At 41.1% G+C, this 24,184-nt stretch overlaps 3 protein-coding genes across 3 annotated transcripts in view; all 3 read right to left on the minus strand.

The window, feature by feature from the left end:
* prr12b (proline rich 12b) overlaps positions 1-7,888 on the minus strand; it is a 28,976-nt gene extending 21,088 nt beyond the window's left edge. Inside the window, exons 1-2 of the mRNA XM_086171103.1 lie at positions 7,363-7,888; positions 185-342 (exon numbers count right to left, since the gene is read on the minus strand). Of these exons, the coding sequence (XP_086027229.1) occupies positions 185-342; positions 7,363-7,445 (241 nt within the window). The 5' untranslated portion in view covers positions 7,446-7,888. The remainder of the gene's footprint in view (positions 1-184; positions 343-7,362) is intronic.
* A 712-nt stretch (positions 7,889-8,600) lies between these two features.
* Positions 8,601-13,513, minus strand: prrg2 (proline rich Gla (G-carboxyglutamic acid) 2). The gene is made up of 7 exons (XM_086171104.1): positions 13,355-13,513; positions 13,145-13,254; positions 11,123-11,295; positions 10,920-10,953; positions 10,344-10,467; positions 9,670-9,813; positions 8,601-8,844 (listed from the first exon to the last, which is right to left on the minus strand). Exons 2-7 carry the CDS (start codon positions 13,227-13,229, stop codon positions 8,802-8,804), a joined length of 603 nt encoding a protein of 200 aa, XP_086027230.1. The 5' UTR covers positions 13,230-13,254; positions 13,355-13,513; the 3' UTR covers positions 8,601-8,801.
* Positions 13,514-16,029: 2,516 nt separating this feature from the next.
* On the minus strand, positions 16,030-23,608 carry rras (RAS related). Its single transcript, XM_086171105.1, has 6 exons — positions 22,944-23,608; positions 21,678-21,765; positions 21,034-21,136; positions 18,920-19,028; positions 17,872-17,990; positions 16,030-17,041 (listed from the first exon to the last, which is right to left on the minus strand). Exons 1-6 carry the CDS (start codon positions 23,028-23,030, stop codon positions 16,954-16,956), a joined length of 594 nt encoding a protein of 197 aa, XP_086027231.1. The 5' UTR covers positions 23,031-23,608; the 3' UTR covers positions 16,030-16,953.
* Between the last annotated feature and the right edge of the window lie 576 nt (positions 23,609-24,184).

The raw sequence follows: 24,184 nt of genomic DNA on the forward strand, positions 1-24,184 counted from the left end.
TCCTCTCCTGCTGCAATAGTTGTGCGTTGAAATCAGAGATGTGTCTGTAAATCTCTACTAGGATAATGTAGTATGTATTTCCATGTATGTCTATGCATATCACTTGTCACTTGTCACTAACATAAGTGATAGATAGGATGAGGATGAGATGAATTATAAATGTGTAAATGAGAATATGACTTACCCAGTGTCCGTCCAGCAGCACCCCAGGCCCCGCTCTGTCTAGAGCCTCCTGGGTGGTGGTTGGTTGCATAGCCCTGGAGGGGGTGTGGGGTGCCATAGGCTTGCCGGTGGAGTAGCTCTGAGTCAGGATGGGATGACCTAGAGCTCCCATACATGATGCTGAGGAGACACAGTCATATGGCTTTACTTTAGTAAAAGTAACTGGTAACAACATACTATGTAATAAGACCCATTTTATAATCCAAATAAACCAGTTAAAATATCTAAACTGCTTGAATGCAGTATGTTACAGATTTCAGATAATGATTTATTTTTTCACTGTTATTCATCGCAAAAAGTCAGTGCAATTTATTTGGTAAAATTAACATGGCAAAATTGAAACATATTGTACTTTCATCGCTGCAAAAAAAATTCCTGGCACTGCACTGCGCTATTATTACAGAATGTGTTCTTGCAAAACTTGTTTACAACAGTTTGCTGCTCTTCATAGGATTATCCACCCATACTACTCTGTCCTTTTTATCATGCAAGTACTGAAAAAACAAGAACTGGGTGTGCAAGGCTGAGCAATGCAGCTGAAGGATGGACCTTGATAAACAAAAAAAAAAAAGTAATTTCAGACATTATCAAAAAGAATCAATCTGCACACTGTTAAGTGTCTGTTCGAGGAGGTTTTATCCCGTGTTTTTCAAGCAACTAATGCTTTCTGAAACCTTTCGTCAGTAGCTGATTGATATGTCAGTCAATTCTTCGATGAGGTGTTTTGCCATCCAACAACGTCCCCCTCAATACTAGGATGCATGTGGCTTTTCTACTGATTAAAAAAAAAATCCAGAAGAAAAGGAACATTCACTTGACCCCTTTATTGAGTTATGACTTAAACATTATAATTCAAACCCCCATACCGGTCACTTCCATCCTTCTTTATCGATAGTTATCATTGCCACATCACGAGGATGGAACAAGGGAACAGCTGCTGCTTAATAACTGACTGTGTCTGTATGTGTGTGTGTGTGTGTGTGTGTGTGTGTGTGTGTGTATGCGTGTATGTGTGTATGTGTGTGTTTGTGGCCCGTAGCTCTATTATCAAGGGATTAGGGTTCTAGCAGGTTGAGCATTCCACAGTAGGATTATTATCTGAAAAAATATCACGCATTCAAGGCGTACTGCATTTGTTAATGTAAATCATGAAAGGGCCTGAAAATAGTTGGTTGGTTGTTTAATAAAAGCATGTCTCCACTTTGTGATCCCTCAATTAGAGGACAGCTTGTCGGTGCCTGGTAACGGCAGTGTAAACTGGACAGGAAGAGATGAAGCACCCTCACATGTTGTCTGTTTTTTCTGTGTTCTCTGTAAAAAGTGTGTGTTTAGACACAGCACACAGTTGCTTGTTCCGCCTCAAATGTGTGGCCAGTGATGCCTGAGTCTGTTAGAAGTAGTGCCCAAAGGCCCGCCCAATAAACACAAACACACATCGCATACAGACACACACACACACACACCTGCAAGCTTATAGAAGCAATGATGCTGGACAGTGTTTGGGACTCTCACCTCACCGTGCAACTATAGTGGACTGTCAGACATTCACCGTGATACTTGCCTGCTTACTGATGTGCAAAAAGGACTTTCTGCTAAATCTAAAGCGACCAGTTACTGCTCTATTGATAATTTATTTTTATTCTTGTTTTGTACATGTCAAAATCATTCCATTATATTGTCAAGGTAACTTCTTTCCTGCTGAATTTGAGGCAATCTCTCTGCCAAAGATACAAACACACACACATACATAATCAATTAGTTAGTCATACTAAAAAAAAAAAAACAAGACTGCTTTTCTTATATTACAAAAATGTTTCTATTCAAAGATCAATTTCATGTAACAATGCTATTAAAGATCAAAATATTGCCAAATTCTAATATTGGATCCTCTGATATAAATGAGTGACAAAATATTTGGTAGCTCTGATGAATAACTTTAAATATTTAGCAACACTTAAAATCGGAGACCAACTTTTGTCCTCTTGGCAAAGGCATGAGCCAAAAAGAATATAAATACAAGTCAAATGGATATTTGATTTTTTGGGAGTTTTACAAAGCAGTTTGAGATTCCGCATCCAATGTGCTGGTTATTGATTTTGACCAAAGATGACACGGAATCGAAAAACAGGAATTGAGCTTCCGAGACATTTTATGTGTTAAATTTTGAATATATTTTGCTCCTCGTGTTTTCTTGCCTTAATTGAGAATCCCTAAATTTTAGCAGGGGCTATCAACAGTTTCACATCCATTTTAAATGTTCCTTTCAGCTCCAGGAGCATCAGGAATATGTTGGTCTTGTTGTTCTACCTGCTGAGTCACGATGAAGCCGCTGCCAAATATGCCCTCCCAAATTAATGAAAAAAAAATCTGAACATATTAAAACTAATTAAAAATACTATCAAAGCCTCAAAATACAAAAACAGTTTGAAAATATAATATATCCAAAGATAATGACAGAGAACTGAATTGGCTGCCGAAAGGTATTATATTTTTTTGCCTTCAAGGTGCAAAGGAAAATAAATATTTTTCTGCTTTTCATAGGAATGAGTGCAGTTACATTAATCGCCTTGTGCTGGAAAGTGAAAAAATAACATTTAATATGAACAGCAGCACTTGATATTAATATGTATATTGTATGCAGAAAGGCTGCATCATTCATGACATAACCATGTCCCAGGTACTGCAAGGGGGTTGTGGTAGTCATGAGAAAAGGGTGGAGGATGAATTGGACCGAGAAGACAAACACTGTCCTGGCCTTTAGGGTTTTGACTGTAAATCAGTTTTATCTCAGTCTCTGGGCAGGTGATGAAATCAGCAACCCTCTGATTTTGGGGACAGACACTCGGCCAGCAGAGCCATGCTCCTTCGTGTTCAGCTCTTTCTTCTCAGGTTTTATGAACTTGGGCTTTTCCCTGCGATTACCTCTCCCAGCTCTTTGGTGAAACATTAAAATGTCAACGCCCGCAAAGTCCACGTTATGCAGAAAGATTCATCACAGTCTGGTATACTCTGAGGAAACTTCAGATCAGACATCAAAATGTTGGGATTTTTTTTTTTTTTTTGGTCAAAACCAAACATCGTACTTTGTATTTCATACCATGAAAAATATGTTATTCTTTCAAAGAAGATGTTTTGAAACCTCAGCCACATTTTTTTCTCATTACATCCAGATATTAGCTTGGCTGGGATTCAGTGTGTCGGTGCAGAGAAATTATAAAAACATGTCTGCAACTGTCTTTAGGGTCAGAATGCGAAGCATGCTCACACAAATTGTCCTCATATACAGTATACTTACCATATACATGCATATACATACTTGGCAGTACTTCAATTTTACTCCTAAATGATACAATTTCCTCTCATTTATATGCAATTATGGAGGGGCTCAGGAAACGTGGATGCTTTTAAACCAAATGTATCTTTAAGTTTGATTAACACCCTTGAATAGGAAATCACATATCCTCCTGAAACAAAACAACACAAAACAAAAAGGCTGTTTTTCCCTCGGTTTCCTCCTCCAATGTGAAAAATATTAAGAACAGTCCTGGGGAATATTCTTCAGTTTGAATTTAAGGCATGTAAAAAATGTTACATTCGAAATTAGATACGTCAAAAACACTTAACTTGATGCTGGCAAAAAAAGCTGAGAAAAATTGGATATTTAGGCTCCCTAACACCGTTAGATGTTTTATATTCTGTTTTCGCAGGGTTACTCCATGAAAAAATTGTTAAAAGATGGATTTCCAGCTGAAACGATAATTGTTTGGTTATGTTTCTTTCTTCCTTCTTTCAGAGAAGCATATACTGACCATTAATTTTTTTGGAATGTTAGCTGCCGGTTAAACACCAGCAAATATGTCTCTTTCAATGAATGGGACATTTCATTTTTTCAAATGATACTGTATGGTCGAGGCTTTTTTTAGAGTTTAAAAACATGCATATTTACTTGGTCTTGAAGTACGGTGAGATCATGATTTGTTGAAAATTTGTGACAGAGGTTGACTATTCAAACAGCAATGCATAGTAAATATACAACTATGCACATGCTCATTACTTGTTCACGCTGTTACACAATTGACTGGTTTAGCCCGAATTAAGCCTGGTCTTATATATGCTTTTGGTTTTCAATATTTTTTGTCTTCAACTAGCGAAGGCAGTTAAACAGCAATGACTCAGACGTTTCGCTTCTGAACCGTCACAGACTTCCTTTGGTCTATTCTTCACCAGTAAAGAGCCAGTTACACGGGAGAGACAAAAACGCTGGTCCTGACCTGTTTTCTTCACAGCAATAACCAAGTCTTAACCTGTTAATAGGCCAAATAGTTCGATGTCAATGCTGTAATATTGCTGCAGAAGTTCTCAACGTGAGGGTCGGGACCCCCGGGGGGAAACAGGGAGGGAGTCACAAGATTACTTTGCCACAACTATTCCAATAGATTACAATCAAGAAAACGGTCTTCTTCTTTTTGCTTGTTTGATTTACGACTGTCTCCGAGAATCATTATATACTATTTAAATTGTATCAAAATCATTTTATTGGTTTCAGTATTTTGGCAAATATAAAATGACCAAAAATTTAAAATTACTGGAAAATTAAAAGTAGCATAGCATATAAAAAAAAAAGAAATGGTCAAATTAAAGGAACTTTGCCAGAAATGAACGTAATTAGACTAAACAGAGTAAGACATTCTCAACTACCCAAAAAATGTAACTAATGGAAACTGCCTTTAATTGACTGAGGAATCAAAAAGTAGAAAATAATGACACAAAATCTTATAGCATTTTAAAACACACAAATTTTCCATGATTAAAATGTTAAGTAATGAAAAATTTGATGAGGTTGTTCAAATTTGTACTGTATTTTTATTGTTGTCTTTGAGGGGGGAGTAGGGGTGAGGAGTCTCTGACCCATCTGTAGTGGGGTCAGAGACCTGGAGAGTTTGGGAACCGCCGGTCTAGACTGGCGGCTCCCATCGATTCAAATTGTGCGAGACACCGAGAGTGTTCTCTTCTCCCAGCAGTGAGCAGAGGAAGCAGCCCACACAGACACCACACACTGCCAATGGATGACCTCCAGCGAGCAGAGCCGCAACTGTTCACTCCACACACAACTCAGTGGGATAGATGGTGTCAGACTTACATTTCGATTCACTCCTAACGCACTCACGGAAAACAAATCAAAATCATTAATTCCTTCATATGCACGGAACGGTCGGGAACCACTTCTTTTTTTCCCCACAGCGTGTTCGTCCTTATCGTGTAAAATACATTTCAATAAGAAATACTGGATCAGATATACATTAGAGCTTTTCTTTTATTTCCCTTCTGACGCAGACCGGTGAACCTTAGACGTTACAATCCCTTTCTTCTATTTCAGTAATTTTCCTGTTCATATTCATGTCATTTTCAATTCATTTGGGATAATTGTGTTACGTTCCCCTAATTCAATCCTTGAGAATCTTAATCTTTATTGATTCCACGACATTTTCACTCATTCCATGAAATGCATTTATTTACTTGTGTGCCTTTCACGCTGTATTCCACATATTGATTCCTTTATTCCTTATACATTATGAAACCAAACAGCATCAAGCACCAACACACATCTCGAGTTTTAATTTTGGATGAATTGGATTTTTTTTTATTCCGCAATTGTTGTCGTAAATAAGAATGTATTATTCTTTGTTTCCCTTTCATTTTAACACTGAAGATGACTAAGCCAAGCAGCCGTGTTCATTCTTCGGCATAGATAAGTATCGTACCTTGATTCTGAAAGAGGACTGATGTGGTTGTCAAGGCGACCGCTAACGTGGGGAATGCTAACAGGACCTAGCCGACGTTAGCATGGCGTCAGGCCGCACTTTCATTCCGACACACGGCGACGCCGAGACGGGCGGACGCGCTGGGCTTTCTCGCGTCTCTCCGCCACCGCGGGACTCGGTCGGGACGGGAGCCGCTCGCCGCTCGCCGCTCGGCGCGTCGTATTCGTCGTGTTCTCACCTGTCACGGCGGGTTAATTAGCCTGTTTGCTAACGGTAGCCTGATAGGGAGCCCCGTCGGACGGAGGCGGGGAGGCGGGGGGTCCGCAGCGGGACTGGCTGCAGCTGCGCGCCGCACACACGCACACCCCCTCCTCCTCCTCCTCCTCCTCCTCCTCCTCCCGTCAGACGCCGGGCCATGAGCAGCCCCGGCTGGCCTGCGTGAATCGACGGGGAGGAGGAGATGAGGAGGAGGAGGAGGAGAAGAAGGAGGTGCCGACGTGAACTCCGCCGCTGCGTTTTCTACTAATTGGAGCCAAATTAGCCACGGCGCGGCTACGTTCGTCAGTCACGTGACATCATTGTAAAGTACTGTTTACTAATAAGAACAAATGTCACCGCCGCTTCCGGAGCTCTTGTGCAACTTCACCGGACGGACTCATTCACGCGTTGCATCATTAACCACGCTGTCTGAGCCGTCTCCCATACTCCCCCCCCCCCCTTTTTTTTTTTTTTAATAAATGAACCTGTTTTCAATTTATTTTTATTTTTTTTGGGGGGGTGGAGGGGGGAGTGTGTGCGTGTTTGCTTGTCGACGCTTCGCGGAATGCTAAAGGCTCGGTGCGGCGGGGCTCAAAGCCGGCAGCCGCATGTTTCTGCTGAATTGATTTGATTTGTAGTTCGTAGCCAATTAGCTCCCTGCCAATCAAGCTCGCCAGGCAACCTGCGAGTGTCCCTGTCAGGCATTTGTTGAGTGTAAAGCGAGACAAAGCTGCAGTGGAGGATAACAATGCAGCGCTGCAGCCCAGATGTGATCTTTCTCTTTTTCTTGCTTTTTTTTTAATACACATATATCAGTCTCGCTTTGCAGAATCCCCACCCCCCCTCCCCCCTTCGCCTATCTCCTGTCTCCTGTATCACTCTTAACCTTCCATCGCATTCCTTGCGTTTAAGAGACAACCACACACCACCACTACCACTACCAGCACCCCCTCCAACCCCTCCCTTCCCCCTTAATGACAATACGGCCGCCTCTACCTGAGCCCGGTGACCGTGCGGCAGCGCCGTGCAACCCGGGGTGAATGCGGAGGCGGCGCTGATGCACCCCGGGAGAGGTGCTCCGGCGCTCCGGCGCTCCGGTGCTCCAGCCGCCGCCGCTTACCTTGCTTTGGCCGATCTGTCGTAACTCCATCCCGTCCCGGACCCCAGATCTCCGAAGCCTGCAGCGGGATAATTCCTCTCCATGAAAGAAAAGGCTGGATGAAGATGGACAGATAGTGAGGGGGAGGGGAGGGAGGAATGTCTTCTCTTCTCTGCCGCTTCTGTTTATTTCTCCGCTTGACGAGCCTGTAGACTGGGAGGAATGGAGGGAGGAGAAGGAGCGAGAGGAGGAGGCGGAGGAGGAGGCGGAGGAGGAGGAGGAGGGGGTCACAGCAGCCAGGAGCACCTCCTCCCTCCTCTCCTCTCCCCGTATATTTCACTATCTATTGTCTGCTGTGTTAAGCCGACGGGCTGCAGAGCAGATGCTCCGCGTTCCGCAGCAGGCCGGGCGGACGCGCGGAACGGCGGCCACGGCGGCCACGGCGGCCCGCTCACACCGCGCCGACGCTACATCCGCTCATTTTGTTCGTGCAAGACGCCATTTTTAAGGGGGAATGACTGGGCTGGCGTTCATCCTCTCTCCGCTCGCACATGCACGCACACATGCATGCCCCTTTTTGTATGCACGCACGGAAGCGCAGTGTGGCGATGAGAGAAGAGGCTTGCTGGTGAAAGAGGTTGACATAAACACACGGAACACGTTCTCCTGCTTATTTCCATCATTTCAACAACTATCAAATAAATAAAAGTATATATTTTTTTTTAAAATAGCTTTTTTTGCATTTTAAATTGCACATTTTTCCCCGCAAGGAGAAAAGTATCCAAATGAAAGATAATTTTACAAAAATAACCAGATCGCCAAAAATGAATATAAATGTGCTCGTATATGAGGATTTCTTGCTTTTTATGCGATTTACTTAAATTCTATTTTTTTTAAACATATCCTGTTGATTTTTCAGGTCACCTTCTGCTGCTTGCCGTGCGATTTGTAGCGTGTATTTGTGCATTTGATCATATTTGTGTCATTTCTTGCCGATTTTCTGGGCTATTTTCCAGATTTCATGCACATTTCGATGTGATAGTCATCCGCATTTTGTTGACCACCTGCATGCATGTTCTTGCACAAAATACTCATCCTTTTTCGCTGATTTGTAATTTACAAATTTCTTCACCTAGTACACGGGAAACCAAAAAAAGGTTACTCACGCAGGGTGTTTCTGTGTCTTTTTCTTGAAATCGTTAAAAATTACATTTGATATATTTTCTACCAATCATCAAGGTCCCGTAGACCCTTGAAGGGAGGGAGGCGTGTGAACTGTAGTTATGTAATTTATTGTATGATACAACAATTGTCCCTGAGCAGGGATCATCTTGGTTTGGCCCCCTAAGCCGTAGCTGAAGTGTCTGTTTTAAGTACATTGGAGCAGAAATATGCACTAATTAAAAGTTTCATCAAAGTACCGGCGCCCATCAGTCTTGAGGTGGAGTGTCTGGGAGCCCTCATTCTTGGTCCCCCGGGTCAGCAGGCTCCGATGGCGCCCCCCTGTGGCCAAAAATGGAAAAAACAAACAAACAAAAAAAAAAAAAAACCGTCGTGATCGAACATTAGGCAGGCTGCTCATCAGAAATCCAACTGCCTACACCCAAAATACTGGATGGTAGGGCTGCTTTGAGACTTGATTGACTCGGTTGGTCGAAACAATATTTGCTGTTCGCGCAACGGGGAGAACTCCCTGGACATACAGGTATTTAAGGTGAAAGTCGCAGAACTGTAATTTGTCTGTTATATCGATACATGTGTCCATATCAACGCTGCAATATGAGCTGAGGTTTGGTGTGATGACAAACAATTAACGACTAAATCACACCCGGATCAAGTGGTTAAAAGTTATCGAACCGGTTCATTATGAATAAAACTAAATGAACAACATATTTTAGTCAGGGAGACACCTGGGTGACGGTAAAACATATGTTTAATGAACAATAGCTGTTGTTGGCCATATCCGCGCCACATAAACCTGCAATATAACTAATTGTTCCCACTCAATTCCAGGTTAAAAAAAACAAACAAAAACAGAATTCATTGCAGCCCAAACCACACCCACATAATTACCAGCAACCCCGAAATCACACAGAAAACAAGCATCAGCCTAAACCCCAACATTCCTGACTCACTACAATATTTTTTGTATATTCCAATAGCCATCCATCCTGGTTGAATTACTGGGAGCTGCTGAATTTGGGGAAACCATCTCCATTTTGAGGTAGTTTGCGTTTCTGTATCTTGTCTCATGTGGCTGAATGAAAAGTCGACCCACATTTTGTGGATCCCTGTGCCATGTTCTGTAAATTACACCTGTTGACTTACCCCGAATAAGGGGGCGGAGGCGCATCGTGCTGCCCACTGTGGTTCAGAGCATCCCTGTAGCTGGGCAGACCTGGCGGTGCAATGGTAGAGAGGGGCACCGTCTCGGGGGCAGGGCGTCCATCATTCGCCATCCTCACCGGGTTTCTAGACCATTACACAGACACACAACTCAGAAGAATACGCTCTCCATCGGAGCGTTCGAGTGTGGAGCTTAAAATCTGTTGGAACTTTATAGTCAAAGAAGTGATGCAACAGTAGTTGAGTCAAAGGGGAGGCCGCCGCGAACATCTCCCTAAACCCAGAATTATTATAGTAATGAGACTACTTATAGTATTTAATGATAAGGAAGTGAAAGTGTTTAACATTTTGCCTCGTCACGACCGGTCGTCATATTACATCTCTGCGAATAATCGTGACCGTGGAAATAGACCAGGTTGAATGATAGCAAAATTATTCTACAAAGACTTAATCATATGTAATACCGATGTAATGTAACTCATATGTCCCCTGATAGAGCAAAGTGCTATTCTAGTGAAAACTGAGACGTTATGAATCAGTATCCAGACTCCGTTTAGGGGCTACTGTCTCCTCAAACAGCCTGATGGATCAACGATATTACTCCCCATCCCTAGATAAACTCGACAACGGCACGAGCGTGAACTTAATGCACTAACCTGCCCCCACCCTTGTTCTTGGCTTTGTAGCAGTAGATTCCAAGCACGGTGGCAAAAACCGCGCACACTAGAACTGCAAGGATTCCTGCAACCAGCCCGGACACATCCACTCTGGGTGCATTGCCTTCAAAGACAAATGTCATTTGTATCAAACTGCTCCTTCATTAATTCTCATACCAGCCAGTTGCGTCGAGGCGACGACGTATTTCGACCGCTCTGTTCTGTTTGTCTGACTGAGACATGATACATGAATGCATGTTATATTTGGTACCGCGGCCCAGTTTTACTTCCAAAGGCATCATTATTTCAACACGTGGCGAATGCATGAGTCAGAGCACGGTGATAAGAATGTTGTAAATTTGCCACAATGTGGATTTGATTATATTTCACTGACTCATGCTACCACTTCCATAGGCTATAATTCATTGTACTGAAGTAAGCAGCAGGAGGCCTTTATCTGGTTCCCTACAGCACGTACAGACACCCGCAGAGCTTCTGTTACATGGCCCTGCCACAGGAAGCATAGTAAGTGACTGCGATTTCCAAAAAAATGGATGCGTTCCTTCAAAGCATTACCATGACTGTTGACATAATCTGTCCAAAACACCTCCTGTGAATTGAGGAAAAGATAATCAGTGATATACCACAAAAGATGAAAAAAAAAATCATTAAGGGAAATCAAGCCACTGCAGAAAATTCCGTTGAACTCTGTTGAATGTAACCTTCCCATCCATGACGTCAGGACATCTCCGAGAACATTCTCTAAGCCGAAAGATTACCGTTTTAGCGTCATCCTCAAACACCTCTCGGGCTTCTTCGTAGCTGCAGATCTCCTCCAGACACTCCCTCTGCAGATTGTCCGGCACCACAAGCTCAAAATCCCAGCTGTTGTAGAGCAGTTTGCGGGACAAGAAGGAATTGGCAGAGTCTTCATTCTGCAACACCGTATCCACTGCAAGACATACATACATACATGCATGCATACAACCCACGCTTCAGTTTGAATGCTGTAACTGTGAAAACTCTGAATTATGATTAACATTCATGTATGGCAAGTACCTGCACAAAATACTGCAGTGCAATGCCATCGTCAAATCTCAAAGGTCCTCTGATTAGGGATTTCAGGATCTCAATGAAGGCCAAAATGTAATCTAAATATCTACTATAATCATACCAACCAATAACACGTGCAATAATGCAATCATAACTAATGAGTCTGCAAAATACTGCGGTCATAACTACCAAGTAGTCAGTAAAAGAGTACTTCACCGTTGACCCGTGCATGCTGAGGCACCAGCGGCAGCTGTGCGAGGTCCTCTGATAAGGGTATGCTGGATGTTACCGTATTAAAATTTAATTTGGCTGACTCTGACGTCCTGGTGATGTACAGGAGCCGAGCTGCTGCTTTGCGAGAGCGCAACAAGAAGTTACTTTGATGCCGGAGGCGACCGAGAGCCGGAGGAGGGCTATGAGCTGTGGAGTGTTTCGGCTGTTTGAGAGCCAGGTGGGCCACTTGACTCTGGATCACCTGCAGGTGGGCTGCGGGGAAAACCAGCGAGTAAGAAAGGGCAGCTGCCCAGTCAGCCCGGGTCTGGTCCGATGATGAACGGAGAGAGCTGACAGGACCTTGAACAAAGGCTGCTGAATCTTTAAAGTTAGCTGGTCACCCGTCATGACACATAGGGTTTTGACCAGACTGCGGACATTGATCCGAGCCGGATATTGATCAATTATTGATCAGAGGGTCTGTTTGAGATGACATGGCGCTCTGTCTTCGCAAGGTAGGGAGAGTAAAGCTCGAGGTCACATTGATCAGTGGAGTGAAATTAACAATACATTAGGAAAGTACTCTTTCTCCATCTCGTATAGAAACACAAGTACCAAGCATTTTCAGGATCTGAAACAAAATGGATCCCATTTTAGATTTAAAGAAACTTTTGAATTGAGCTTTACATAGTTTGTTGTGTTTTAATATGTTTCCATTTCATTCTCACATCCCTCGATACAGGAAACTTTTACGGCGCATCAATGAATTCTTCCGGGGGCCCTGACTCCACCGGTCTGAATATGAATTAGAAACTGACTGAGCTAAAAGTTTCATCAGTCATCCAGAACATTTTTTAATATTCTTAATAATCTTTAGTGAGCCCTAGTTTTTAAGAGAGTAGGTGCAAATTGATGCATGGGATCTTTGAACAGGTTCTCTTGCAAAGAATAGTACACTATATTGGCAACATGTAAGTGTAAACTGAGTCAGTACATACACAGCAAGCTCCTTATTAGTCATTATTAAACATTTCTTAAGGAATTATTTTGCACAAATAGATTTGTAAACCAATAAGCAAACAAGTAAAGAGTTTTCACAAAACACACCTAATTAATGCTCACTGCTTTTAAACGGGGCATAAATCATACATGTTGATGTTTATATCTCAAGGTGAATACAGATTCATTTCTTCATTTTCTCCTTAACAGGAAGCAGGAGTTGATGTTGAATAATGAGCGTAGATTATGTTGATTAAGTGTCAGAGAGATGTTGGATGGTGGCTCTGAGTGCTAAAATGAAACTTAAATATGAACTGAGCTGTCCTGTTATATTAAACATTAACAGTGTGTTGCATCATTACTATGTGAAAAACAGATATATTCCGTTGTAATTTATACATTTGTAGACATTATACATACAGATTAGACGGATAGATAGATAAATAAACTGGGTCAGGGTTAACTGGTTGGCGGCGTCACAGCCACTCATGAAACATCAGCTCCTTTTCAGGAGTAGGTGCAGAGGTGTGGTCTACCTGGAGTGTGTCTGCGGATGACGGAGCAGTGGGTCAGCCACAGCAGGGACAGCACACAGATCCACACTGTCAGCACGGCTGCCATTTAAAAACACACCTGTGTGGAAAAACTGAGGACCGAAAGCTTCTGTGTAAGTCATTCCAACATGTCTGACCGGTCGTCCGAGTATCTTTGAAACTGAGAGTCTGAGATGTTTAGTGTTTCCTTACCTGACTAACAAGGTGTTCTATCCGTCAATGTCGACCAGGATGTTCTTCTACTTCTTCTTGAGATCCATAAAGGCAAAGTTTACCACCCGGCAAATTTCTTGTCTCTTCCGTGTTGATTTCAAAGTTCGAGACAATGAGCAGCAGTGCCGATTTTCAAGTGAAATGTCAAAACACAAAACCAGTCGGACAACATACCAGCTGGAGGGAGGAACTCCCACGAATCTGTCTATCTTCCTGCCTGTCTCACCCCCCGATGGTAAATAAACCCTGAGGGAGCTGAAGCTTCCTACAATCACTACATGCCCAATGCTTGGTTCATAAAAGCGGAAGGACTAAGGTTAAGAGAATGCAGACTTAAGCAGAAATATTGTGGCTATACTTTCATGCACTGATTCCTTTGGAAGTTAGTCGAGCGTTTCAATTTGAGTATTAATTCTTTAATCAATTGGTTATTGATTTGTCATTACCTCAGACATCCTGACTGATTGTATTTGCTCAAGAAATATGTGACTTTATGTTCGAAACTGGATCCGGTCTGGGTCAGAAAACGTTTGAAAAGTGTACTCAAGACCTTGATAACACCAAGTGAAATATGTCATCTTGAATATGACAATCCCAGCACAGAATTATCGTTTCTTTAAAAAGAATTCCAGACTCAGCAAAGCACTTTATCTTTAGTTATAATTCAAACCAGGCTTCCGCCAAAGCCACTAACCCACCATTATCTGCTTTAAATCCTACACTGTAATGTCTTTTTTTCATAATAGCCCATGTATGATTTCATGAGAAATTAATGGAAATGCAGCTGTCATAAGTCAGCAGTCATAACTACTGAATACTCATGTAGTCACAATTACAAGATACTCCTGTAATAAATTTCTATGATCTAATTATCAATGTAATATGTACATAAAGCTACTGATTTATCTTGTAATAAGCAATAACTCCTGAGTGTTCATTAAATGAAGTCATGTCATAGCCACTGAAATGTTACATAGTAATGTAATCAATGTGTACTCTTACAGCTGCTCCTTTGGCCACTGATCATGACCATTGAAAAAACAGATGGAATGACTACATGTAATGTTGCTGAGATAACTAGTGTCAGAAAAATGACGGATTCATGAAATCCAGTACTTTTTTCTCCTCAGTATGTGTACGCATGTAGTAATATCTTCTTGGGAGTTAGTACTGGGACAGACACCTTCAGTGAATCTGAATGGAGGAAATCATATATACAACCACCTGCAGGGGAGCATTTTATCAGATTTCAGAAAAACAAAGTAATTGTTCGAGTAGATGTTTTAATTTTGTACAAAAGTGATTTCTGTTATGAAACAGATAGGTTTGATTGCAAAATTCCAAGAGACAAATTCCTATCCAAAGGAAAAATTATGTGAAAACCAAAATGCCTTAAGCCCAAGAAGCTGCAGTGACAAGATGATATTTGGAGAAAATTTTAAATGAGAGCAGAATTTAAGGCCATGATACTTTTATCCATTAAAAAAAAGTTTATATATAAAACAATAAAATACATTTTCCACAGTTAAAATGTGTCACGCTGATCACCATGCTGCATGAAATTGAGTCTACTCTGGGTGTCCCTATGTGTGAAAAGAGGGTCACTGGAGACCACTGCAACAGTGACATCTACAGTCCAGTGTGACTCAGAGGAAGATCAAGCCTTGATATGTTGTGAAAACAACCTGTTCTTACAGGAGCAGAACATCATCCATTGATGGGGCTGCACTGCCTTAATGCTCACGTCAGACTGAAACGGTGGTACCATCTAATACTGAGAAAAAAACAAACATTTTTTTCCTTTGTTTTTTTTTCAACTCAAATATAAAAAGCTTTTTGGTCCAGAATTTCACTGCAAAAACAGCACTGCAGTATCCTAACAATCTCCCGCAAAACAAGAAAACATAAAAACGAACTCTTACTGCAAATCCAGCAATAATCCCGAGTTTCTGAAAGCCCAGATGTGTGAGGTCAACTTGAAAAGATGTCATTTACCTCATGTATTTGGCAGACATGTTGACTGCAGCTGCAGAGCTCCGAGCCGAATGCACATGTAATTCTAGCAGAGGTTCTACTTGAGAGAACTGTGCTGGATACAAAAGCTCAGGATGAGATTGGTTAAAACATTCTGAATCTGAAAATAATCTGGATATAAAATATATTAAAAAAAAAAAAAAATTAGAAACTGTCTGCTTTCAGGGGGAAGTATATATAAAATCAGCCACTATCAATGGCTGACAAATAGATATATACTTGTACTGCACACAAGCTATGCTGTTTGTGGCCACTGTGAAGCCTATAAATTATTAGTAAAATTTTTGACAACACACAGTAGGGGTGCAGCAGTGCATGGTTACCTGATTAAAAATACGACTGTGTGCCAGCTAAAAATCTACCACAGTATCAAGGTTTTTCTTTTTAAAATTGCTTTCAGAGGGTCTACACTCAAAGTGTGGAACCAAGAGTAAGTCTTTTCTGTATTATCTGAAAATGGCATAAAAACTAGCTGAAAAAAATGTGAATGTGCACAAATGATTATGAAATTCATTAAAAAATAAATGCACAGAAAATTAAAAAGGAGAGCAGTTGAGGATACATTACAAAAAATTGTGAAAAATCAACATGTCAAGGAAATTAGGGGAAAAGGTAAAAGATTTGTTTTTATATTGCATGGTAATTTATTATACAAAATAGAAAGAAACTGTTACATGCATAAGAAGGTATGTATGAAAAATCTATGATCATAGTTTGTTTATATTCATTGTTTGTTAAATAATTCAGGGGCGTATCAAACTGTAAGCCCATTAAATCAACTTGTCAGTTGCGTCCTGACGTCCCAGCAAAATGGATGAGTACCAAACTTCTGTCAAAAATGAAATGTAGGAAACAGTTGCCTGTCAGTCAAATGTTGAAATGTGCAAACAGAGATAAAAGCTGCACTGCCAAGATCACATCATCTTACATGATCAAATACTGATCCTCATCACGGATGATGATAGAATATTAGAGATAGAATAATCTGCATGTAGAGTCACGCTTGCTGCTATCCTGATTTTATGGGAACAGTCTTAAAAAGATGGAGAGGTTGCTACAAAAAATGAACACATCAGCGGCTAAAAGCCCTGCAGCCTGGATCTGCTGCTAGGTTTGCTGCTGCTGTGCTTTGCTGCCCCCTGCAGGCAATCATTCCAACTGCCGTCTTATGTATGGGCGTGCCCATTTCAATTAGTCAAGTTGAAATGATCGATAAGGTTACATAGTTTTGGACATGAATTTTTGGCAGTCGCCTGTGCGTCTGGGATAATATTTGTACCTGTGTGCTCTGCACCACTTGTGGCTGTCATAACATCTACGTATTACGAGTGGCGGTGCTGTCATTTTAGATCACCAGTAGAGCAAACTGCAACAAGCAGCACGTTCTTTACACCCGTTCCCTAAAATGAAAGTTTACACTGAATCATATTCTGGCAAAAGTGCAAATGAAAACTGCAGATGATGCATTATATCTCTGCCATTTTCTCGACATAGATGCACACACTCCTTTGAGGACAAGTCCTTGGTGTCCATGGTAACAGTGCTTAGAGAAGGACACAGGGACAGCCACCACTCTTCTGTTTCCCTGCCTGATGAGCTGGAGGAGGAGGACTCTCCATCTCCTGAAACCTTCTGTGGATGAAGAGCAGGAGAAACCATGAGAGGAGTACATTATTTGAAGATTTTCTCCCACTCTGAAGGGGGCAGGGCCTTCCGAGTGAAAATGACAGCGACCCACAGCACTTACCACCCACAAAATCGATTTTTATTTTATTTGGTCTAAAATTTTTAGCTGTTGTATTTTCTGATCTTCCTTCCATGATTTTAAGCATCAAAACTTAATTAGAAGATGTCAACACCCCCCCTATGCAAAATAAAAAAGAGAACAATCAGAAAATTAGACAATGAATGTAACTTCTCATGAATTTAAACATGTTGAAAGTGGACTTTACTTATATTACTCACAACCCTCAACTTTGGGAAACCCTGGCCTTGTACACATTTTAGTAATTAACAGCCAAAATTCCACATATGGACTTGAGTAAAAGATAAAATTCTTAGCAATACAATTCTTTGGCCAGGGGCTCTATTTTTTTTTTCAGTGCTCAACTGAACTGGACAGTGTGGGCCAGGAGATGACCCTGCATAACAAAGCATTGTATAAAAAGTAAAATGAGACACCAATTTGCTACAAAAAAAAGAAGGCCATGCTGTGTTAGCTGCCATGTATCTATAAAACAAGAGGATGCTATATGTTTCTCTCTTTTGCTGCCCTTGCTGGAGAACTGCTTTAAAATGTACAATAAATTATTTGAAAGACATGACCCACTCTTGACCCCTAAGGCTCACTACTACATAAGTATTCCAAGTTAAAATCAGAGGATACAGTAGTATTTTTACACCAAGAGTAAGGAAAAATAGTTAGTGGAATGATTTGAAGCAAGTGAGAAAAACACAAATACCTAATGATTTGCACCAGCTCCAAGAAAGCTTCATCCACATTGTAGCGATTCTTAGCCGAAGCCTCCATGTAGTGAATCCTGTTCTCTCTGGCGAAGCCCTGGGCATCTTCCCTTGAAATCTTTATAGATAACAAATGCCCAGCTGTCACTTATGCTGTCTAATTAGACGGAAGCACACTACAGTAAATACAAATAAACAATAAAAACTAAGAAATATATATAGCTTTTAGCTATTTGCATGTTTAGAATAACGTCAAAAAGTTCACAAAATGATTTGAATGAATTATCTATCCTGTATAAAAGCAATTGGTGCCAGGAGGCAATCAAGGCTGATGGGTAAGAGGTGGGCTTTAACCCAGGCCAGTCACAATTAAAGATATACAGCCATTCAATATCGCAATGACAATTTACTTTTCAATTGATCTATTGACGGTTTTCTTACACTGTGGAAGTAAGACAAAGAGCCTGGAGAGAGCCCACACAGCCATGAAACTGCAAATGCAAAGAACCCAGTCGCAGACTGGATTAAAATCCAGAACATTCTAGCTATGAGGAGACAGGAGCTGAACTCTGTGCCACCATTCTTAAAGATATCACCATAGCAACATATCGACATATGTGTTTCATTTCATCTGTCCGGATTCCTTTTGAATGCACCATCACTGTGCACAGTCCATTAGCAGTGCTCATTTCAATGCAAAACATCTGAATAGATCAGCTTTGTGTTCTGAGCTTGTTATATCATGAATATATTATATCATATTATCAACTGTGCCTTCTTAATTTGCTCAAACCAAACACAGCTTGTGTTTGTCCAGACTGACGATGAGTACATCTGTTAGGATTGATGAAGGTCTGCACAACTTATTAGAGAAACTGCAAACTGGTAGAGGAAAGTTACAAGTGAAAATGTAGACTGCAGGAAAAAAATGATACAACCATATCAGCACATTACAAAAACCATGACTGGGACAGTTCATCGAGTAATTTGTAAATGAATGGCGTATGAAACACTGAAAGGTCACAGGCATAGAAGTGTGTTAATTACCACTCTTTGTTGCTCCAGGTCAGCCTTGTTTCCAACCAGCAGCATAGGGAAGTCGTCACGGTCCTTCACCCTCAAGATCTGAGTGTGAAACTTCTGGACCTCATGGAAGCTGCAAGGCAGTGCAGACCGAGTCAATTATCAACACATATGAATTCAAGCTAATGTAGAAAAATCACTTCTGAGCCTTTAACTGTAGAAGATACAGCTGGAAACTTTCCAGAGCAGATGGAGTCATTTCCCTGGTGACACATTTCCACCTCTTAGTTGATGGAGAGAAGTTTGGGTGGAGATGCTATGTTGAAAATTATAAGGGGAAGAGGAAGCGTTGTTCTCATTGTTTCCAAGCAATGGATCTCATGACTTTGACACCTTTTTTCCTCCAGTATTATGAGTAATGATTTTGACACTTTGGGAAAAAAAGAATGTTATATTGTACAATGGATTTATAAACGCAATAAAAAGTTTGATGTATCACAATTGTCAATTCAGACTGAAATAATTTGTTTTTTTTTGTTTGACAAAACACACACACACACACACACACTTTATATAGTGAAAGATTTACTTTCCCCCCCTCAAAAAATGCAAGAAATTATCTAAAAAAAAAAAAAAAAAAATGAACAACATGTTAGAATAAACAACAACAGTCTAAAACTGTGAGGAAATGATTGACCAGTTTCAAGGGCATGACCTGATTATATATGCTTTTAAGAGTTTGGCTAAATTCAGAAGTCATAAAAGCTTTAGATAATTATTACCTTAAACCTTTCTTCACAGGATACACGGGCAATAAATGTATCGCTTTTATGAGTGTTCATTTTCCATGTCTAATCAGATACCAATATAAAGACTTTCAGGGAATAAAAGCTTTAAAATATTCTGATGTATATCTTTATTCCAAACTGCCAAACCCTAATCCCAGTATCCGCTTAGTTATAAAAAAATATACAACAATGTTTATCTGTGTATCTGCATACCTACATAATGAGTACCCCCCCCTCCCCATTTTTTTACTTACTATCATTTCAAAAACAGGCACACAAGGCTTCTGTGTTGGTGGTGGAGTTGACGATGAAGCTAACAGAAACCACTGTTTTTCATTTTCATTTTATGACCCTAACGGCAATAAATCTCTCAATTAATGACAGCAGGGAGAACAGAGCAGTCAGTGGCGCCACCTACATGAATAAGGAAGCAGTAAACCCCCAAAATTCATTGCCCGTTGGATCTCAACACTAAAATCAGCAGGGTTAAATAAGTCCCAAAGTGAACAAGACAGCTGCTAAAAAAACAGCACTGAATCCAACCAGCAATTACAAGCATTCCCACTGAAAGTGTTGCAAAAGCTGAGGTTTGACAACTCCCAATTATTCGGCTGACAAAACACTGAGGGAAAGTCAAACCGACAAACAGGCAAAATACAGGAAATGTCTGGGAATCTAATCCACAGACAACTGCCCATATGAGGTTTTTTTTTTTCATTAAAAATTGCAATACATATTTTTACAATCTTCATCTGGTCACCAGTGTCTTACTGATTGCCTTTTTATGCTGTTTTTCTGCTGCAAATGTTTTCGGCATTTATGGGAACATTTTCAGTTTTTCATTCTTTGGTTATTTTTGCTACTTCTTATGATGTTTCTCAATATTAATTCAGGCAAATTTCTAGTTCAATCATGCTGTTTTTTTTTCCATCTATTTCTTGCAAATATTTTGGGTAAATTCAGGTAATATATTTTTTCTATACGGATAAAAAAGGGACGAAAGATTTTTTTGGCAAAGACTAGTAAGAAATAAAATTGATCTATCTAGATGCACACAGTAAACCTTTGTTATTAAAACATACTAAGATGTTGCAGTGGGCAATATTTGATATAAATCAATGCACTATCCAGCCATTTGTGTTTGTGCTTGGGTTGCAATGTGTTGCATTGAAAAGTGCAACAGGGACAAAGTCAGCAAGGCAGTGGGCTCACCCTGAGCAGGAAGCAAAGAAACTGGTACTGTTACAGATTGCATCACACTGATGAGCCATTCCTCCTTTTACATCCAGCATTTATCATATTGAATCCAAAGTGGGTGAAAGGCACACTCAGACACACTTTTTCCTTTACCTGCCCCGGTCATTGAGAGCAAACACCAGTAAGAAGCCCTCGCCTGAGCGCATGTACTGCTCCCTCATTGCCCCGAACTCCTCCTGGCCTGCTGTATCTAAGACTGACAACACACACAAATACATTACATTAGGTGAAGGCTGTTGGATCTCAATCAGGACAAAGGCCAAATAATACAAGGATGAAATGTTTTTGAATGCATATATATAGTCAGTACATTCACCAAGGACGTGACTGCTGTGTTATTTCACATTTATGGCAAAAGAAGGCTTTTCTAATCATTAATACATGGAGATAAATTTTAGGTATTGTCTCTCCTAAGAGGATTTTGGTCGTTGATATCATTTGTTTTATCAAAATGGCGCCTCCCTGGCAGATTGTGGAAGATCCAGTTTTCCTCCCCAGGACACAGTGACACAGCATGTGTGAGTGTGATCCGGGTTACAGAGCGTCCTCCAGAGATTGCAACATAAACGTGCTGGAGGCGCTACAGTGGAGTTTAATATTGGCCAAGTACAAGTCCTAACAAGGGAATGAAACACACGCGTCTCTCACACACATACAGATCACATCCCAACACACCCTTTGCCTTCACACACCCTGCAGTTATGATGACAAACAGCTGCTATGAATTAATGTCTTACTGTCCAGTCGTGTCTCCTTTCCATCCACGTTGCAGATCTTGGTGTAGGAGTCTTCAATGGTGGGGTCGTAGTCCGACACGAAGTACGACTGCAAAACACAACCAGTCAATAAACGACTGACACATGATGGATGCAACTGGTCCCCTGGGAAACCTTGCCTACATCGGAGAATAGGACGGTGACATCAGAAAGGCCAGTATGGCACGGACACGGACTTGGTAGAAGTCAAATTAACGATGTAAATATCTAACTGTTTTCTCGGCCAGCGGGCTGGAAGCAAGTGAAATAAAGGTCTTCATAATAACATCGAGATGCTGCATGACGACTCTTGTACATAGATGCGGTACATAGCCAGTTCATTGCCTACTCTGTGACTGTGCCCATCAAGAATTATGGCCTACATAACCCATCAGATCGAATTCTATCTTTTGAATAGGTCCAAAATAGACCATGTAAACTTCCTAGTTTTAAAATAATTTGATTTCAATACTTGTTACTAACTAGTTTTTTTTTCCGCAGCTATTTCCCTTGTTGCCAAATCACTATAAAATACCATACTTAAATTAACAAGCAATTATTTGGAAATCTACACACAAATGTCCTAAAATTCAACAAAGAATAAGGTCCAAATTTAACAAGTGCCAAACAATTTTGTTCTGGTTCTATGTAGACTGGCTGGGGCAACTGATATCAATGATTCAGCCCCATCAAATCAAAGCAACTTATGACTAGTTCTTGCTTGTCTGCAGTGATTGTCTATCTATCTGTTGGAAAACTTTGGCATGATGCCACTAAAACAAAACTTGAGGACCTGGAGAAATACAAGAGAAATTTCACAGATGCCAGTGTTCCTCAGAGGAGGCAGGCAGATAATGTAGCTGATATATGATGCACAAATCTCAGGGGGATCTGGGCTGAAGCGAAATAAGACGCCTGGTGTCCCTGCTAGTGGCGGATTAACCATATATTTTATACCTTTTTTTCCAAACAAACGAACAGGACGACTGGTGAAACATTTTTAGTCAGTTTAAAGAAGTCAGTGAAATTTCATGATAACGTGGGGAAATTAGTCAACAAATCTGCAGGAACTTAAAAAAAAAACCAGAAAAATGTGTAATTCTGGACAAACTTGGGAGCAAATAACTTAAAAATCAACATCTACAAGGACGTCCACCCAGGCCTGGGCCCCTGGACAACAGAGTTCTCCACGACGTCCCTGAAATAATGAATTCATTTCTATTGTGTCACAATGAAGGAAAGTCCTACCTGTATGAACTGGATGGTCAGGGCGCTCTTCCCCACTCCTCCGCCCCCCACAACCACCAGTTTGAATCTTTCCTCCTCTTCTCCCATGCTGCTTTTTCAACTTAAGACTGTCCGCTGAGGAAAAAAAAAATCCTCCCGAGGCCCGAGTCGGCGTGAGACTCCCAAACCACAAGCCCGAACCCGGAGCGAAGCCGCCCGACGAACCCGCCTTTTCGAAGCCGTCGCTGTTAGCAGAAGCCACCGGAGCCGTACAGTAACTTGACGCGCATTTTTTTTTTTCTTTTAAAAACGAGCTCTCGAAGCTGACGAGTCCCCGCTGGCTCTCCCCGCGGACCACCTGAACGCTACCTCGGTTCCACCTCGTTTATCGGGAGGAGTCGGTTGTGCTCCTCGGCCTCGGTAGCCGCTGAGGGCGGAACTGCTTCCTCTTTCCTCCCCAAAACTCAACTACCACTCATTTCCACGCAAGAGACGTTTTACTCACGCACGCGCGACCGGTTGCGCGGACACACGCGCTAATAATTCTCTTTAATTTTTTTTTTTTTTTTCTTGACTGACCACTGCGATTTCTACTTTCATGTGTCAATTTCCTTATTTGGGCATTTGAAGTATCCGTGACGTCACTCCAAGCTACAAGCTCGAAAACTACCCCCCCCCAACACACACACACATACACATACACACACACACACATACACACACACACACACACATATTAAACGCGCCCACATCTCATTGGCTCCGGGGCGATCCCTTTCGTCGGTCCGAAGGGGAAAACTTCACCCATCTGTGGGCGGATCCGCCGCGTCACGTCACGTCGCTTCACGCATACAGCTGTTGGATTCCGAGGAAGAAAAAAAACTACCAAAAAAATGACTTCCCACGTCAGACTTTTAGACCGGAAGTTTGTAGCGCGTGCGACTGTGGGATGACTTGAAAACATATATTTCATAACAGCTACATGTACAATATTTTTTCATACTCTTGTGCGCTTCTTATCATTTATTTGGTATTTAAAATACCTTAAGACACTTTATAGTTTTCACTTGTTACTTAAGACACTTTACAGTTTATTTATGTTTCTTATTCTCCCCCTTTTTTTTACTGTTTATACCATTTTCTACTAGTAGTTATTATTGTAATGTTTTTCTTCTAACTCTGGCACAAAAATTTCCTTAAATAAAATTGTTATTTTTCTTATTCTTACTCTTATTCTTAAAACACCGGTTGATGCGCGACCG

Source organism: Fistularia commersonii, chromosome 23 (assembly GCF_037954325.1).
Source record: "Fistularia commersonii isolate RoL2024-O1a breed Wild chromosome 23, RoL_Fcom_v1.0, whole genome shotgun sequence".
Lineage (NCBI taxonomy): Eukaryota > Metazoa > Chordata > Actinopteri > Syngnathiformes > Fistulariidae > Fistularia > Fistularia commersonii.